The sequence below is a fragment of the Garra rufa genome, chromosome 13 (genome assembly GCF_049309525.1).
Source record: "Garra rufa chromosome 13, GarRuf1.0, whole genome shotgun sequence".
Taxonomy (NCBI): Eukaryota; Metazoa; Chordata; class Actinopteri; order Cypriniformes; family Cyprinidae; genus Garra; species Garra rufa.
The window spans coordinates 4,445,863-4,465,034 of record NC_133373.1 but is presented as its reverse complement, the minus strand read 5'-3'; the positions used below and the strand labels follow the sequence as shown (position 1 = coordinate 4,465,034).

General features: G+C 34.2%; 1 protein-coding gene across 1 annotated transcript; it reads left to right on the top strand.

Moving 5' to 3' along the window:
• Positions 1-199: 199 nt before the first annotated feature.
• sgcb (sarcoglycan, beta (dystrophin-associated glycoprotein)) lies at positions 200-13,937 on the top strand. The gene is made up of 6 exons (XM_073816527.1): positions 200-288; positions 2,738-2,947; positions 5,476-5,661; positions 5,753-5,944; positions 10,310-10,441; positions 11,906-13,937. Exons 1-6 carry the CDS (start codon positions 274-276, stop codon positions 12,110-12,112), a joined length of 942 nt encoding a protein of 313 aa, XP_073672628.1. The 5' UTR covers positions 200-273; the 3' UTR covers positions 12,113-13,937.
• The last annotated feature ends 5,235 nt before the right edge of the window (positions 13,938-19,172 follow it).

Below are 19,172 nucleotides of genomic sequence, written 5' to 3'. Positions count from 1 at the left end.
ATACGGCGAGTCTATGTGATTAACTGGCTCTTTATAGCGGAGGAACAAACCATCTCTTTGACAAACATATTAGTTTGTGCTCCTTTAAAAGTACTTCGTTTTTTCTTCACCATGGCCTACATTAAAAAAAAAAAAAAAAAATCAGTGTAGACGTGTTTCAAGCGTATAATCCATGTGAGGTTAGTCTATGTTTGTATAACGGTTCAGTCGCAGTGGTTTCTCCCGAGGCTCAGTGAAGCTGTCAGTGCAGTGGTCTTGAGAGGGAGGGTCAACATGGCGTCGGAGCAGGTCTGTTTTCAATCTGAATTATGAATGTTTTCTGTCCAAACGAATGCTTTCCAAACGATTCTGAGCGTTAAAACGAGCGATGTATAATAAGTTTAAAATCCAAACGATGTCTATGGCGATGTATGTGAATAAATAGCGATCATCTGTGCGAATTATACCCTGTCCGTTTATGGAAAAATTGACTCATTATTGCAGGGTTGTAGTTTTCTGTTGATATACTGTATGCTGATACTTTGGAGCTTTAAAATAAAACCATTCGCTCGTGTTTATTACAGAGGAAAGTGCTGCGTGTCATTTATTTTTAGGCATACAGACACAGGGACTCATCTACTGCATTCCTGAAGACAGCAACACTGCTTTCTTTTTTAGCCGTCACACTGTAATAGCATGAATTCGTTTATTGTTCATTAATTCTAAAAGAAGATGCATTTGGCGGAAAAAAGTGAGAAATTGTTGTGATAGGCCTAGTTTATTGCATATTCCCAAATCAGACTCCCTCAGTAACTCATAGTGCTCTATCCAAAAATATATAAATGCTTCAAAATTATTAATAACTTATACAAAGTATTATTATTACACTGTGATACTGGTTTCAAAAGTATTACAGCATGCTTAAAACTAACACTGAGTTACATAATTAAATATAAAATATTAAACTGAAATTATATTTATTTTAAGCATAATCAAAATAAATTTGTTGGAAAGGATAAAAGATATGTGCTGTTTAAATGAAAATTAAAAAGTATTTTGGCATTTTTGTGTTGTCAATCATTAATGAACTTGTTAAAATTAAAGGAGTAGTTCACTTTCAGAACAAAAATTTACAGATATGTACTACTCACCCCCTTGTCATCCAAGATATTCATGTCTTTCTTTTTTTCAGTCGTAAGGAAAGATGTTTTTTGAGGAAAACATTTCAGGATTTCTCTCCATATAATTGACTTCTATGGTGCCCCCGACTTTTGAACTTCCAAAATTCAGCTTTAAATGGCTCTGAACGTTCACAACCGAGGAAAGAAGGGTCTTATCTATCAAAACGATCAGTTATTTTCTAAAAATAATTACAATTTGTATACTTTTTAACTATTTCTTTACTAGATAAGACCCTTCTTCCTCGGCTGGGATCATTTAGAGCCCTTTGAAGCTGCATTTAAACTGCATTTTTGAAGTTCAAACTCGAGGGCACCATAGAAGTCCATTATATGGAGAGAAATCCTGAAACGTTTTCCTCAAAAAACATAATTTCCTTACGACTGAAGAAAGAAAGACATGAACATCTTGGATGACAAGGGAGTGAGTACATTATCTGTAAATTTTTGTTCTGAAAGTGAACTACTCCTTTAACTACGCCGCTGGTTATTTCTTTCTTTCTATTTATATCTACTACTGAGTTAATGTATCTACTAAAAATTAACCTTGAAAACATTTGATTGAAATTAATTGGAAAAATTATACCTTTTAAGTGTGGTTCAAGTACTTTTTGGGCATAATAATTAAATACACTGACGTTCAAAAGTCAGGTTTTTTCCTTTTAAAGAAGCGTTTTCTGCTCATCAAGGCTGCTTTTATTTGATTAAAAATACAGAAAAAACAGTAATGTTGTGAAATATTATTGCAATTGAAAGTGGTTTTCTATTTTAATATACTTTAAAATAGATTTTTTTCTTGTAATGCAAAGCTGAATTTTCAGCATCATTACTCCAGTCTTAAATGTCACACAATCCTTCAGAAATCATTCTAATATGCTGATTTATTATCAGTGTTGGAAACAGTTTTGCTGCTTAATATTTTATTGGAACCTGTGAATTTTCAGGATTTTATGATGAATAAAATGCTAAAAAGAATAGCATTGATTTAAAATAGAAATCTTTTGTAACAATATACAGTATTTTTTTCTTTCTTTCTTTCTATGAAAGAAATTAATAGTTTTATTCCGTTAAATTGATAAAAAGTTATAGTAAAGACTCATAGAAATAGAATAGAAAAAATAGAATAGAATAGAAAAAAAATCCTATTTTGAACATTTTATTCATCAAAAAATCCTGAAGAAATTATCACAGTTTTAAAAACTGTTTTAACATTGATATAAATCAGCATATTAGAATGATTTCTAAAGGATCATGTGACACTGAATACTAAATTATTTTAAATATATTTTAAAGTATATTTAAATTGAAATAATATTTCATAATATTGCCTTTTCTTTCTGTATTTTTGATCAAATAAATTAAAATGTAAAATTTAATTATGAGCATAAAAAACGTCTTTAAAAACATTACAAATCTTAGTGATCCCAAGCTTTCGGTACTAAAAATATCCTAATTGCAAATTATTTGAGTATTGCCATATTTTAAAGTGGTTCTTGTATAGTAAACCACTTATAGCAGTAATGGAGTGTCTAGTAATTATGCAATAATTGTACCATCATCTTTTTTCGGTATATCCACAGGAAATCCCAAATGCGCCGTTGAAGAAGTCCATGAGGGAGAAGGCTATCGAGCGCAGATCGGTTAATAAAGAGCACAACAGTAATTTTAAGGCTGGATATGTTCCGATCGAAGAGGAGAGACTCCACAAAACAGGACTGAGGGGTCGCAAGGGCATCATTGCCATTGGCATAATCATCCTACTGTTTCTGCTCGCGCTCATCAACCTCATCGTGAGTTTATCGGTTCTTCGTTGTATCTGTCATATTAATATGATAGGATATACTCGAAAATGAGCATCAAATACTTTTGGATGCATTAAACTGATCAAAAGTGAAAGCAAAAATATTTATAGTATTACAAAAAGATTTAAATTTCAAATAAATGTTGTTAATTATACTTTATATTCATCAAAAAATCTAAATATGAAGCAACACAACTGTTTTCAGTATCGATGATAAGAAACTAGATAAAAAGTTTGTCAAGAAAAACTTTAGGTTGGCTTGAGAAAGCCTAGCTTGAAAGTTTAAACCAGCTGTAAAAGCTTAAAGTTTTGAACTTTAGACAGATTAGATGATTAGCATGTTGCTAGCATGATTAGAATGTAGTTAGCATAATTCTAACATTTTTCTAGCATGGTTAACAAGTTACTAGCATGTCGTTAGCAAGTTGCTAGCATGATTAGCCAGTTGTTAGCATGTTGCTAGCATGTTTCTAGCATAATTTACATGTTACTTACATTATTGGCATGTCATTAGCAAGTTGCTAGCATGTTTCTAGAATGATTAACAAGTTATTAACATGTTTCTAGCATCATTACTAAGTTACTTGCATTTCATTAGCATGTTTCGAACATGATTAGCAAGTTGCTAGCATGTTTCTAGCATTATTAACAAGTTGCTAACACGTTTCTATCATGATTAGTAAGTTGCTAGCATGTTTCCATGTTTCCAGCCTGATTAACAAGTTGCTAGCATGTTTCTAGCATGATTAGCAAGTTGCTAACATGTTTCTAGCATGATTAGCAAGTTGCTAACATGTTTCTAGCATGATTAGCAAGTTGCTAACATGTTTCCAGCATTATTAACAAGTTGCTAGCATGTTTCTAGCATGATTATCAAATTGCTAGCATGTTTCCAGCATTATTAACAAGTTGTTAGCATGTTTCTAGCTTGATTATCAAGTTGCTAACATGTTTCCAGCATTATTAACAAGTTGTTAGCATGTTTCTAGCTTGATTATCAAGTTGCTAACACGTTTCCATCATTATTAACAAGTTGCTAGCATGTTTCTAGTATGATTAACAAGTTGCTACCATGTTTCCATAATTATTAACAAGTTGTTAGCATGTTTCTAGCATGATTAACAAGATGCTAACATATTTCCAGCATTATTAACAAGTTGCTAACATGTTCTTAGGCTGACTAGCAAGTTGCTAGCCTGTTTCTAGCATGATTAGCAACTAGCTATCATGTTTCTAACATTATAAGCACGTTACTTACATGCCATTAGGATGACTGACAAGTTACTAGCATGTTTCTAACATGTTTAATATGTTGTTACGTTGCTATCATGTTTCTAACATGATTAACAAGTTGCTAGCATATTTCCAGCAGGATGTTTCTAACATGATTAGCAAGTTGTTAGCATGTTTCCAGTATGTTTCTAACATGATTAACAAGTTGCTAGCACATTTCCAGTATGTTTCTAACATGATCTGCAAGTTGTTAGCATGTTTCCAGTATGTTTCTAACATGATCTGCAAGTTGTTAGCATGTTTCCAGTATGTTTCTAACATGATTAGCAAGTTGTTAGCATGTTTCCAGCATGTTTCTAACATGATTAGCAAGTTGCTAGCACGTTTCCAGGATGTTTCTAACATGATTAGCAAGTTGTTAGCATGTTTCCAGTATGTTTCTAACATGATTAGCAAGTTGTTAGCATGTTTCCAGTATGTTTCTAACATGATTAGCAAGTTGTTAGCATGTTTCCAGTATGTTTCTAACATGATCTGCAAGTTGTTAGCATGTTTCCAGTATGTTTCTAACATGATTAGCAAGTTGTTAGCATGTTTCCAGTATGTTTCTAACATGATTAGCAAGTTGCTAGCACATTTCCAGGATGTTTCTAACATGATTAGCAAGTTGTTAGCATGTTTCCAGTATGTTTCTAACATGATCTGCAAGTTGTTAGCATGTTTCCAGTATGTTTCTAACATGATCTGCAAGTTGTTAGCACATTTCCAGTATGTTTCTAACATGATTAGCAAGTTGCTAGCACATTTCCAGGATGTTTCTAACATGATTAGCAAGTTGTTAGCATGTTTCCAGTATGTTTCTAACATGATTAGCAAGTTGCTAGCATGTTTCTAGCATGATTAGCAAGCTGCTAGCAAGTTTCCAGCATTATTAACAAGTTGCTAGCATGTTTCTAGCATGATTGTCAAGTTGCTAGCATGTTTCCAGCATTATTAACAAGTTGTTAGCATGTTTCTCAAGGGATTCTGGAAGTTTAAATTTGAATTTTGACAGTTGGAGTTTGAATAGTGTTGGCTCATTTGAATATTCGTCAATGTAAATCTACGGGATTTTTATGATTTTTAATCTTCAATTTTATGAAAACTATAAGTCGGATGAGTCTGAAAAGATAGAGCACACAAAGTGAGATCAGTCTGCAGAGCTGGGCTGAGTTTGGTGGTTCTAGCTTGAAAGCTCTAGGAAGAGTAGTGTTTATAGACTTGTACATTATGTGTGTTTTCTAGATAACGCTGGTGATCTGGACGGTGATACGGATCGGTCCTGGAGGTTGTGAAAGTATGGAGTTTCATGACAGCGGACTGCTACGCTTCAAACAGAAGGCCGATATGGGCGTAGTCCATCCACTACACAAGAGCACTGTGGGCGGCAGGAAGGACCAGGACCTTGTCATCACTGGCAACAATAACCCAGTCAGTCCAGCGGTGTTTGAACAAATCTGTGTGCTCTGAATGATGACTTGAGAAAGTGTATTGATGTAGGTGTTCTCTGTGTGAGTTACAGGTGGTCTTCCAGCAGGGCAACACCAAGCTGAGCGTAGAGGAAGATAAGACGTCTATCGTCAGCGACTTGGGCATCTCTTTCACTGACCCCCGCACTCAGACCACTTTCTTTAGCACTGACTTTGAGAACCATGAGTTCCACCTGCCCAAAGAGGTCAAGGTTCTCAACGTGAAGAAAGCCTCTACTGAGAGAGTAAGCAACAGCACTCATAGTCCTGACTAGGGTTGGGTAAAGACATATTGATTTCTCAATTTTATTCAATTCGCACTTTTACAGAATGATGTTGATTATTAAATCTAAACCCAAGAGTCTATAGAGTGGGGGAACTATGACGTCACTTTGTAGTCAATGGGTTTTTTGAATGGGATTTTGGTTAAAACCCTTAAAGGAACACTCCACTTTTTTTGGAAATAGGCTCATTCTCCAACTCCCCCGAAGTTAATAAGTTGAAATCCATTCAGCCGTTCTCCTGTTCTGGCGATATCACTTTTATCGGCCTGTAAACTCGCAGCTTTGCATTTCCGCCGGTCATAGTACACGATATAACTACAGAAGAGTCAAGTTTTAAATACAACAAATATGGAAACTCGTTGGTTATTTTTGAACGCGATGCTATTGGTCTAATAGGATTCAATGATCTATGTTAAGCAATGCTAAAAGTGATATCGCCAGAACAGGAGAACGGCTGAATGGATTTCAAAACGGTAAAAATCAACTTATTAACTCGGGGGGAGTTGGAGAATGAGCCTATTTCCAAAAAAAGTGGAGTGTTCCTTTAAATAAGGTGTGTAGTTAACACAAGCTTAAGATACTTTCACATTCTATTGTAAGACATAAACCACACCAGTTACACCCCACTTGTGATTTTTCTAAACTGTTACGCTTCTTAAAAAAGACGGTTGCTAACAAGTTGCTAAATGGGACTTCAGGCGCCATTGGAGACATTGAACGTCATCACGCACAACAGTTTATCAATTAATGTTTTCTAAACGTAGTATAATTTGTAGTACAATTAATTGTAGATCAACCAAACCGAGACGGTTCCCCGTGTTTTATATTATCTTTAGGCCGTGTTTTTTGTTAGTTTGTTTGTTTTGCTTTGCCCCAAAAAGCAACTAATAGATTTGTGTAGAAGATTCTCATTTTATTACTGATGTAACCAATCGAGACTTTTCATGGTCGCGTTGAAAGTTTACCGATGCATAGTGCTTGAAGCCACGTTAAAATTTAATGTTTACGGCCACATGAAGCTGTTAGAAAGCAGAAAGATTGAGGAATTTCTAGAAGCACGGATGTGTAACCACTCTAACAAAATGACAGCTGGAACATGGTACTTTATTCACTAAAATACATATAATCTTACCATAATTAAAAACCTATTCACTCTGCTGTTATTTAATAATTTCATGCACTAGATTTTTATTGAATACTACGCGGAGACTCGTTTTGAATTAAAATATTCATATTAATCAAGGATTTATTGACTTTTAACAGACCTTATTTCGAAATGTGTTTTAGTTTTATTTTGGCTCTAATTTTGAATTTATTCAAGTTTATATGAAAAGGTAATGTAACATGGAATAAAATTCATCTATAGATTAAATCCTTTATACTGAACATGTTTCTAAAAATAAGTTTGAAAAAGGTTGTCGGAAACACGGTGGTGGTGACGTCGAAGGCAAGCAACCGATGTAGTTCGTTTATAGCCTAAGTTTAGCTTTTTAGTTCTGGCTTTTTTATTTAAATTTTATATAAATTCATACAAGTTATATTTTTGAGGATTATCTTGATGGACAAAACGTGTAAGTTTCACGAACAATAGTTGAACACAGAGTTTATTTTTTGTGATAATCCAAAAGCCTATGGAAAAATCCTATTGCCTTTTTGTGGAGGGAACCAGTGCGATGCTAGCAGCCAATCGGCCTACAAAGTGACGTCATAGTTCCACCACTCTATTAGTCTAGACTAGGGCTGTGCAATTAATCAAAATTCAGTTTCGATCTCGATTTCTGCTTTGAACGATCATGAAAATGCTGTAATCGAGATTAAACGATTAATGCATCCCATTCCGCCCCCTTACCAGTGGTGCGATTTTGCTCCTCCATAAAAGGCTAATTTCACATGCAAATCAGCAAAATCATGATGTGGCTTTCATTAAACGGGACGTGCTTGATTTAGTGTTTCTTTGATGTTGTGTATTAATAGCGCATAAGAAATATTGCGCTGTTCTGTGTATGCGCTCAGGGATGGAGCAGAACACCGACATGTAAAGTTATATATTTTTTTTTGTCAGTTATGTCTTAAATGATCATAAACAGTTCAGAATGAAAATGCGTGTGTAACAGTATATTGGATCTGTGTGGCTCTTAAAGCTGCAACAAATACATTTCCTTCTGCCGTCTCTGCGCTTACTTTTAATAAAACGTAAAAATACAAAGTGAAAAATCACTCACTGCTCTCGAATGAAGGACATTTGTAGTTTTAAAAAGAAACAAAGCTGTTTAATTCTTACAGTGAAGACGCAGTTTTATTTTACATTTAAATAATTACATTCAATTTCTGTAGTATTGTTAGACTACTTTAGACATGCATAGAAGTATTCATTTTTTTGTTGGATTTTTTTGTTGTTGTTGTTATTGCTGTATTGCTATCTTCAAATTGATTTCGTGATTACAATTTTGACCAAAATAATCGTGATTATGATTTTTGCCAAAATCGAGCAGCCCTAGTCTAGCCTGTTTTCATTTAATGAATGGAACATTGTTGTGCTCCTCCCATCCAAAGAATCATAATAAGCTTTGTGCTTTGTTACTTTTTATATGAAACAAAGTCTCAGAATTTAAATTCTTTCTGTTTAAATTACAGTATTCTAGGGCTGTCACTAATGATCATTTTGGTAATCGAGTATCAGCCGATTATACTGACGATTATTCATGAATCCGATTTTTGTAGTATTAAAAACAAAGTATCAAAAGCAACTAATCATATGGTTTTATTGAACAAAACAGTAGAGCTAATGTACATTATGCATTATAACAAATGGCTGCAGAGGGCTGACGATTGTTTTTACACTTTACAGTGCGATCTAATCTTTATTTAATATTGACTCAACGACATTTGATTAAATGTCCACAAATGAATCTTTATAATTTGGACATTTCTTTATGACATAAATACTACAGTTACTGTAATTTTTTTTTAAAATGTGACTTCAAAAAGTCAGAGTGAGGGCTTAATTTTTTAACTTTAACTTTTATTTTGAAATCATGATGAACAGTTAGCATATTGAGAAAGATATTGATGTATTCTCCTGTGCTTTTATAGGTTTATAAGAACGCAAGTACATACCCTACAGGCCTGTAAATTAAATTAAAGCGCATTAAACATGCATCGCATATTTTTATTTAATTGAATCATTGCGTTTATGAATTTGCAATAGCATCATACTTTATTGTGATTTTAAATGGGTTTAATATATCATGCAGTCGTGGAAAACATAGCTTTGGAAAACAAAGCATTTTGCTAAATATATGCACCATATATGACCCTGGACCACAAAACTAGTCGTAAGGGTATTTTTTTAAATTGAGATGTATAATATAATAAATAAGGTTTCCAGTAATGTATGGTTTGTTAGAATAAGACAGTATTTGGCCAAGATACAACTATTTGAAAATCTGGAATCTGAGGGTGCAAAAAAAAAATCTAAATATTGAGAAAATCCCCTTTAAAGTTGTCCAAATGAAGTTCTTAGTAACTAATTAAAAATTAAGTTTGGACATATTTATGGTAGGACATTTACAAAATATCTTAGTAGAACATGAACTTTTATTTAATATCCAAATTATTTTGGCATAAAAGAAAAATGGATCATTTTGACCCATACAATGTATTTTTGGCTATTATAAATATACCCGTGCTACTTATGACTGGTTTTGTGGTCCAGGGTCACATATAACATATGCATTATAATTTATATTGTTATTAAATGTTTCATTTATGTTTGAATAAATCTGTCAAGTTTTTAATACAGCCAACATTTAAATTTTTATATTTAAAAAACTAATTGAAATATAAATATAAATATATAATTGTAACTATATTATTATAAAAACTTAATTCTGTCTAATTTAAGCATTTCTACACAAATCAGTTAATATTAACCTTCAATATTATAGTAATGTATTACCAACTGACTCTCATGTATATTTTACAGCATTAGTTGAGAGATTTGACATTTATTGTACCTGATATATATCCAAATTAATCAGTATCGAAATCTAAATTCAATTGAATCGCAAACTTGTGAATCAGAATCGAATCAAATTATGACATTTGTGTTAAAACCCAACCCTAGTCCTGACTCATAATCTTATGAAACCTGAATAATTAAGTTCAATTGAAACAGGCAGTGGCGCCTAATCACATCACATATATCACTTATGTGTCAAGACAAATCTTACATATGAAAAGTCTTGATATGAGATTTATGACCACTCGTTTGATTAGTTAAACATGAGGTGTGTTTGTACAGTGACTCACTGCCATCCTTTACAGATCACCAGCAATGCATCATCTGACCTCACTATCAAAGGAGATGGTAAGGCCATTATTCGTGGCAACGAGGGAGTTTACATCATGGGCAAAACCGTGGAGTTCAGCATGGGTGGAGGCATTGAGCTAAAAGCGGTAAGTAGCTAAAAGTTCATTTTAGGTCATCTTTTTGTAAAAGTAAATACATTGAAATAAATAAATACTATAATAAGGTCATCATTCATTAAGATATCAGTTGTTACTTCAGTCTTCAGTGTCACATGATCCTTCAGAAATCATTCTAATATGCTGATTTATTAATGCAGAAAACAGTTATGCTGCCATTACTGACCACAAACTTTTGCACAGTAGTGTATACAGTTGAGGTCAAAAGTTTACATCCCCCTGTCAGAATCTGCAAAATGTTGTCTTTTACCAAAATAAGAGGGATCATACAAAATGCATGTTATTGTTCATTTAGTACTGACCTGACTAAGATATTTCACATACTATACATTTACATATAGTCCACAAGAGAAAATAATAGTTTAATTTATAAAAAATGACCCCGTTCAAAAGTTTACACACCCTTGATTCTTAATACTCGGTTGTTACCTGAATGATTCACAGCTGTGTGTGTTTGTTTTTTGTTTAGTGATAGCTGTTCATGAGTTCCTTGTTTGTTCTGAACAGTTAAACTGCTCACGTTCTTCAGAAAAATCCTTCAGGTCCCACAAATGATTTGGTTTTCCAGCATTTTTGTGTATTTGAACCCTTTCCAACAATGACTGTATGATTCTGAGATCCATCTTTTCACACTGAGGACAACTGAGGGACTCATATGCAACTACTACAGAAGGTTTAAACGCTCACTGATGCTTCAGAAGGAAAAACCATGCATTAAAAGCAGGGGGTGAAAACTTTTGAACAGAATGGAGATGTGTAGATTTTTTTTTTCTAAATATTATCTTCTTTTTTTCATTTAGTACTGTCCTTCAGAGGCTACAGAAGACAGTTACATGTTTCCCAGAAGACAGAATAAGTTAAATTTACCCTGATCTTCAAATTCAAAAAGTTTTCACCCCCTTTGTTCTTCTTAATGCATGGTTTTTCCTTCTGGAGCATCAGTGAGTGTTTGAACCTTCTGTAATAGTTGCATATGAGTCCCTCAGTTGTCCTCAGTGTGAAAAGATGGATCTCAGAATCATACAGTCATTGTTGGAAAGGGTTCAAATACACAAAAATGCTGGAAAGCCAAAGAATTTGTGGGACCTGAAGGATTTTTCTGAAGAACAGCAGGCAGTTTAACTGTTCAGGACAAACAAGGAACTCATGAACAACTATCACTAAACAAAAAACAGCTGTGGATCATTCAGGTAACAACACAGTGTTAAGAATCAAAGGGATGTAAACTTTTGAACTGGGTCATTTTTATAAATTCAACTATTATTTTCTCTTGTGGACTAAATGTAAACATCTTTTTTGTGAAATATCATATTCATGCATTTTGTATGACCCCTTTTATTTTGGTAAAATTAACATTTTGCAGATTCTGAAAGGAGGTGAAAAGTTTGTGGTATAAATAAGTGTGTACATTTTTTTTTTCTATTTTGTGTGCAGGAAAACAGCATTATTCTGAATGGCTCAGTGATGTTCAGTCCTTCACGTATACCAAACTCCTCTTTAGGGGGAGATCTGTACTTCGATGAGGGGCTGGAGAGGTATAAACTGTGCATGTGTGCAGACGGCACGCTATTCAAAGTGCAGGTCAAATACTCCAACATGGGCTGCCAAACGTCCGACAATCCGTGTGGAGCAGCACACTAATGAAAGACAAAGGAATACCACTGGAAAACACATACACATGCTCATTAATGCCTTCATGTGAACATTAAGAGTGAGCTGCCAAAAGATTAATTTTTCGTTTAAAAACTGGACAATAGTTTATTAATAATAAAGACGCAATATACAAAAAACACACCCACTCAGCTTTATTAGAGGTCTAGGAACAAACACACACATACACACATTACCTCTGATCATAATGGCTCTCTTATAATCATAAATCCGACCCAGCACAAACAATACGGTTTTCTTTAATGGCTGAGATCTCCCTGTGCATTATCATTGGCTCACCTCAGTGTTTTACAGCGGCCTTTAAGCTGCCTACTTTCAGCCTTCACTGCATGTGCTTTATATATTGTATCGTAGCACAGTAATTGAGTTCAGTGATTTTCTGCGCAGCTCTTTTTACTATCCCCTCCTGTCATTAATAACCATCAAATGGACACATAAAAAGAGGGGTGTTGACTGATACAAATGTTAAAATAGTATGTCACTCATAAACCTAAAAGACTAGTTCTGTGTGGCTTTAGAAGACTTTTAGAGTGGATTTAAAGTGGCCAATATTATTAAACAGCTCAGATGTCATTAAGATTTTTTTTCAGGGTTGGTTTTTTATATCTCTAATGTTTACTTGGTCATGATTTTATGCTTTTTATTTCTTTTGTAATAACCTCTGTTTTCTCCGAAGCAGGATCGGCACACCAACTTGATTTAAAGAGATAGTTCACTCAAAAATGAAAGTTCTGTCATTAATTACTCAGCCTTCCAAACCTGTAAGACCTTTGTTCATCTTTGGAAGACAAATTAAGATACTTTTGATGAAATGTTCTAATGATGAACAAAGGTCTTACAGGTTTGAAACGTCATGAGGGTGAGTAATTAAAGGAGTAGTTCACTTTCAGAACAAAAATTTACAGATGATGTACTCACCCCCTTGTCATTAAAGATGTTCATGTCTTTCTTTCTTCAGTCGTAAGGAAATTGTTTTTTGAGGAAAACATTTCAGGATTTCTCTCCATATAATGGACTTCTATGGTGCCCCCGAGTTTGAACTTCCAAAATGCAGCTTCAAAGGGCTCTAAACAATCACAGCCGAGGATAGAAGTGTCTTATCTAGCAAAACGGTGGGTTATTTTCTAAAAAACTGCACAACTGCATTTTGGAAGTTCAAACTCGGGGGCACCATAGAAGTCCATTATATGGAGCAAAATCCTGAAATGTTTTACTCAAAAAACACAATTTCTTTACGACTAAAGAAAGAAAGACATGAACATCTTGAATGACAAGTGAATTATTGCTTTAAGTCACATGTTAAGTCTGATCCTGAAACAGTGGATAGAGACACATCACTTCTGGAACATATTTTCAAGGCCTGTATTATAGTGCACAATCACGTTCTCAAAAATTAGGGACATGTTCAGAGGTGTGTACCATGTTATCTTTTGATAAGATAAAAACAGGAAACTTCTATGATATATAATTGAGTTATCTGAGTGTGATCTTTTGTGCAATATAACCATCTTGAACTGATTCATTTGGGTGATGTGTGGTATTTATTGTTTCTGAACAGAATATTATTGTGATGTCCAAACTAAAAATCATCTGCTCTTAAACAAGTCTAACCGTCAGATGTGGCTTTCTTTTCAATAATGGGTTACTCAGTTAATCTGAAATTATCTGATCATCTTTGGTTTTAGATAGTTTCAACATTGTGAGAAGGGAAGTCACAAATATTTTAAATGAAAAGGAAAATGCTTATATTGCAGTGTTTTTGTTAATAAAGGCAAATGCGGTTTTGATTGAAAAACCATGTGTATTGTGATTGTTAGGACTCAGATGCTCAGAAAAACATAATCTATGTCAACGATAACAACCCTGGACCACAAAACCAGTCATAAGGGTCCATGTTTTGAAATTGAGATTTATACATCATCCGGAAAAAAGAGCTAAATATATAAGCTTTTGATTGATGCACGGTTTGTTAGGATAAGACAATATTTAGCTGAGATACAACTATTTTGACATCTGGAATCCACTGCAAAAAATGCTTTTCTTAGATTTTTTTGTCTTGTTTCCATCCAAAATATCTAAAAATTCTTAAATCAAGAACAAGTAAAAATTATTTTCTTGTTTTCAGTAAAAAAAAAAAACAAGTCAAAATTAAGCGAGTTAGCAAAATAATCTGCCAATGGGGTAAGAAAAATAATCTTATTTCAAACAGAAAACAAGATTATTTTTCTTACCCCATTGGCAGATTATTTAGCTTGTTTCAAGCAAAAATGCACTTGACTTGTTTTTACTGAAAACAAGAAAATAATTTTTACTTCTTGATTCAAAAAAGAAAATCCTTTTTAGATTTTTTGGCTGGAAACAAGACAAAATCTAAGTAAGAAAAGCATTTTTGCAGTGCTGATGGTGCAAAAAAAATCTAAATATTGAGAAAATCACCTTTAAAGTTGTCCAAATTAAGTTCTTTACTAGTTATTTATGGTAGGAAATTTACAAAATATCTTAATGGAACATGATCTTTACTTAACATCCTAATGATTTTTGGCATAAAACAAAAATTGATCATTTTGACCCATACAATGTATTTTTGGCTATTGCCACAAATAAACCCATGCTACTCAAGACTGTTTTTGTGCTCCAGGATCACAAATATTAGTGTTGCTTACTATATCATGCATCGACCGAGACTAATTTGTAAATTATTAATTTTGGTCAATGATCTGACAGCAATTAAATTCGCAAATTTTTCACTGTTTAATTTAATTATTTATTATTCAGTGTTAAATAGCATTTCTTTGTTAAATGTTATTGATTTTTATTTCCTTAAAGTGCTGGGAGGGAGCAAACCCGAGTAAGACATTAACTCAGGCAAGTGAGTGATTGTACAAATTTAGTTCTTTGTGTGTGTGTGTGTGTGTGTCTCGGGTGCCATAATGTTATTCAGACTTTGATCTTAGGGAAGTTGGAGTTAAAGTCAAAGAATTTCTCAGTCGCTCTCAGTGTTTTGTTGGTAATAATCCAGAGCTACAAACAGAAGATTGCTTGAGACAAGTGGAGAATTGCTACCCTAGAAGGTTAGTTTTAAACTTATCTACTATATATATTTTCATACAGTTTATCTGTGAAAACGGTTTTACTTAAGCTTATAGGCAAGTGATTGCAAGGATTGGTGTTTAATAATTTATACTTTCCTTGACTGTGCATACATATGATCGATTCTGTGGTGCAGCAGTGAGTTTCATGAGGGAGATTTTCTCCAATTTCTACTACACAATGCATCTATATTGTACCATACAAATTTGAGTATGCCATATTGTCATCACTTCTCCAATCTGTTATTTCTATATCTTTCAGGGCTGACTATAATGTCAGCTTCCAGCTCAGTGCTTGGTGTGGCAGTGTTGCTCCTCCACCTCTGGGGGACACATTCTCTCCCCACCTCCGCCTGTCCTGTTCCCTGCCTGTGCCAACGCGGTCCTCTCCTGAACTGCTCTTCTTTGGGTCTGACTGAGATTCCCAAACACATCCCAGCAACTGCGGTTTCCTTGAACATATCCAATAATGCCCTGCGTTCTCTGGCTCCTCTCAGCTTTGGTCATGTTAAATTAAAGCATCTTCTGCACCTTTGGGTGGGAAGCAATGCTCTGGAGAGCCTGTCTGTGATTTTAAAGAAGGACCGGATAGGCACTAGGACCCTGCCAAGTGGAAAACAGGAATGCATGTCCTGGGCACCTGACCTTCAGTTGCTGTCTGCTGAAAGAAACCATCTAAAACATCTACCAGAGGGTACGTGCTGATGGAGTTACGAAACACATGTTCAAATTAAAGGAAATCAGGGCAACTTAATACTGTCACATTACTATATTGGTGACATTCACACATTTACTATTAATGAATAGATAGATCTACTAAAAACAAATAAATCATATCATTTTATAAGGTAAAATCCACACACGTTCTCCACCCTGTAGTAAATGTCAGCATCATCAGTGGGACTTTGATCTATTGCGATTGCGCACTCTTCTAAAGCTGTTAAATTCCATTTAAACCTGTCACAGGATCCTCCCTCAGCGTGAGGTGAAAACAAATCACCTGCGATTGAGTCACAAGGGTTGGGCGCTGGCATTCCTGGGCCTCATAACGGGCTGTAAAAGGGGTAATAATGGTCTAAACACATTCCAGAGAGTGAATTTCACTGCGGCCTTGTATTTTGACCATCCTTCATATAAACGCTAACATTTCTAGTGTGTCCAAAGGTGCCTTACACTACAGTGCAGGAAGGCTATTTGCGGTTTTGCAAGCTTATAAGTGCATCTTAAAGGGTTACTCCACCCCAAAATTAAAGTTTTGTCATTAATTACTTACCCCATGTCGTCTTTGGAACACAATTTTTAATATATTTTGGATGAAAACTAGGAGGTTTATTGCCAAGTACTGCCAAGTAAATAACACTGCTCGGTTTTGGCAAAAATCATAATCACGATTATTTTGGTCAATATTGTAATTACGATTATGACTGGGTCCAAAACTTTATAGTAGTGATTAATTTAAAGATAGCAGAACAACAGAAAAAAAGATGCAATTGGAAAAAAAAATACTGAATACTTTTTATGCAAGTCTAAAGTAGTCTAACAATACTACAGAAATTGAATGTAATTATTTAAATGTAAAATAAAACTGCGTCTTCACTGTAATAATTAAACATGCTTTGTTTCTTATTAAAACTACAAAAGTATTTCATTCAAGAGCAGTAAGTGATTTTTTTACTTTGTATTTTTACGTTTTATTAATATTAAGCACAGAGATGACAGAAGGAATATTATTTGTTGCCGCTTTAAAAGCCACACGGATCCAATATACTGTTACACACATATTTTCCTTCTGAACGGTTTATGATCATTTAGGACATAACTGACAAGGGTTACATTCACAGAACAGCGCACATTCTCTATCGCTTTTAAAAACAACATCAAAGAAACACTAAATCAAGCACGTCCCTTTTATGAAAGTCACGTTACATGATTTTGCTGATTTGCATGTGAAATCAGGATTCTAAGGAGGAGCGAAATTCGTTTCATCTCGATTACTGTATTTTCATGATCGTTTGAAGCCAAAATAGAAAAAAAAACAATGAAACTATTGATCGATTGTGTACAAAGTATTCTCGTAGCTTCATAAAATTATGGTTGAACCACTGATGGCAGATGGAATATTTTGACAAAGTTTTTCATAATTTTTTTTTTGGGCCTTGACAGCGGTATTTACTTGGCAGGCAATGGGACACTCACAAACCTCGTGGTTTTCATCCAAAATATCTTAAATTGTGTTCAAAAGACGAACAAAGCTTTTACGGGTTTGGAACAACAAGTGATAAATGACAAAATTTTCATTTTGGGCTGGAGTAACCCTTTAATTTGTGTATTTATTCACTATTCTATTACCTTTTGTAGTATAATAGTGCAGTGTTCACACTCAAAATTCCAAAATGGAAAATATACTTACCCCCATGTCATCCAAGATGTTCATGTCTTTATTTCTTGAGTTGCAAAGAAATCAAGACTTTTATGGTTCCTAACAAGTTGAACTTCCAAATTGCGGTTTCAAAGCAGCTTTAAAGGGTTCTACACGATCAAGACGAGGAATAAGGGTCTAATCTAGCAAAACGTGTGATGTAGGCGGAAGTACCTACTCTGTTTACAAAGCGAACATGCAAAGAAAGTCAAACGCTCTTTACAAACAAAAAAAAAAAAAGGTAAAACAATGATGGTGGACGATTTTTAAGGTTAGGTCCACTATATGCAAAAAAAAATCAAGGAATTTTTTCCTCAAAAACTATAATTTCTCTTCAACTGAAGAAAGAACAACATGAACATATCGGATGACATGGGGGTAAGTAGATTATCAGGAAATTATCCTTTAATTATTTAACAAAATAAACTACATAGATGTGACACTGGATCACAAAACCAGTCATAAGAGCCAATTGAAGTATGGTTTGTTTGGACAGGACAATATTTGGCTGAGATACAACTAATTGAAAATTTGGAATCTGAGGGTACAAAAAAAATCTAAATACTGAGAAAATCGCCTTTAAAGTTGTCCAAATGAAGTTCTTAGCAATGCATATTACTAAACATAAATTAAGTTTTGATATATTTATGGTGGGAAATTTATAAAATATCTTCATGGAACATGATCTTTACTTAATATCCTAATAATTTTTGGCATAAAAGAAAAATCGATAATTTTGATTGGCTATGGCTTTAAATATACCAGTGCTACTTAAGACTGGTTTTGTGGTCCAGGGTCACAAATAGTGTACACAGTGTATAGTACACCATTGGGGAACAGAAAGCCAATTCAAGCACTTTTCAGACTTTGTAATATGGTCTCTTGTCAATTTCATATCCACTGCTATTTTAATGGAACGGCTAATTCTTTCTTTCAATTTCTGAAATCCTGTTCCAGGATGTGATTGCAATTTCGTCAGTGCTTTAATGTTTCTGTGTCTGCACTGAAACTTGTTTTTTGTTTGAAATCCAAAGGGACTTGTTAACAAAGGCCAAGAATCAGATTTTAGATTGTGCTCTTAGCCTTAGCAGATCCCAATCCGGCCAGCCTGTAAGCAACGAATTAGATAGTGGCGCCTCAGTGTTTTTCAGCTCTTTGTGATTCAGAGCACAGCCTCAACGTTTCTCTCTGATAAACCCGTGTTCAGCAGACTCTCGTTTCAGCTCAGCAGTCAACACGCTTCTTAAAATACGCAAGAGAGTTGTCCATCTCTTCTCTGACAGACAAAGCAGAACCTTTGCAAGCTTTCCACTCTGAATGGGTTCAAGAAACTTTGTGATGTACCTTTGCATACATTTAAAACATTTTGGACTTTAAATATTAAGAGAAAAAGAACATGTTATTAAGAGAAAAAGAACATGTTATGATTCACACAGCACTCCATAACTATGCAGTGCTATGTTAGTTTTTGTTACATCAACAGATATTGGCACAAACAGGTGCTTGTGTTTTATGGGGTCAA

Coding starts and splice junctions, on each gene's coding strand:
- sgcb (XM_073816527.1), top strand. Junction 5,662..5,752: donor TCACTGGCAACAATAACCCA/GTCAGTCCAGCG, acceptor TGTGAGTTACAG/GTGGTCTTCCAGCAGGGCAA. Junction 10,442..11,905: donor GAGGCATTGAGCTAAAAGCG/GTAAGTAGCTAA, acceptor TTTTGTGTGCAG/GAAAACAGCATTATTCTGAA.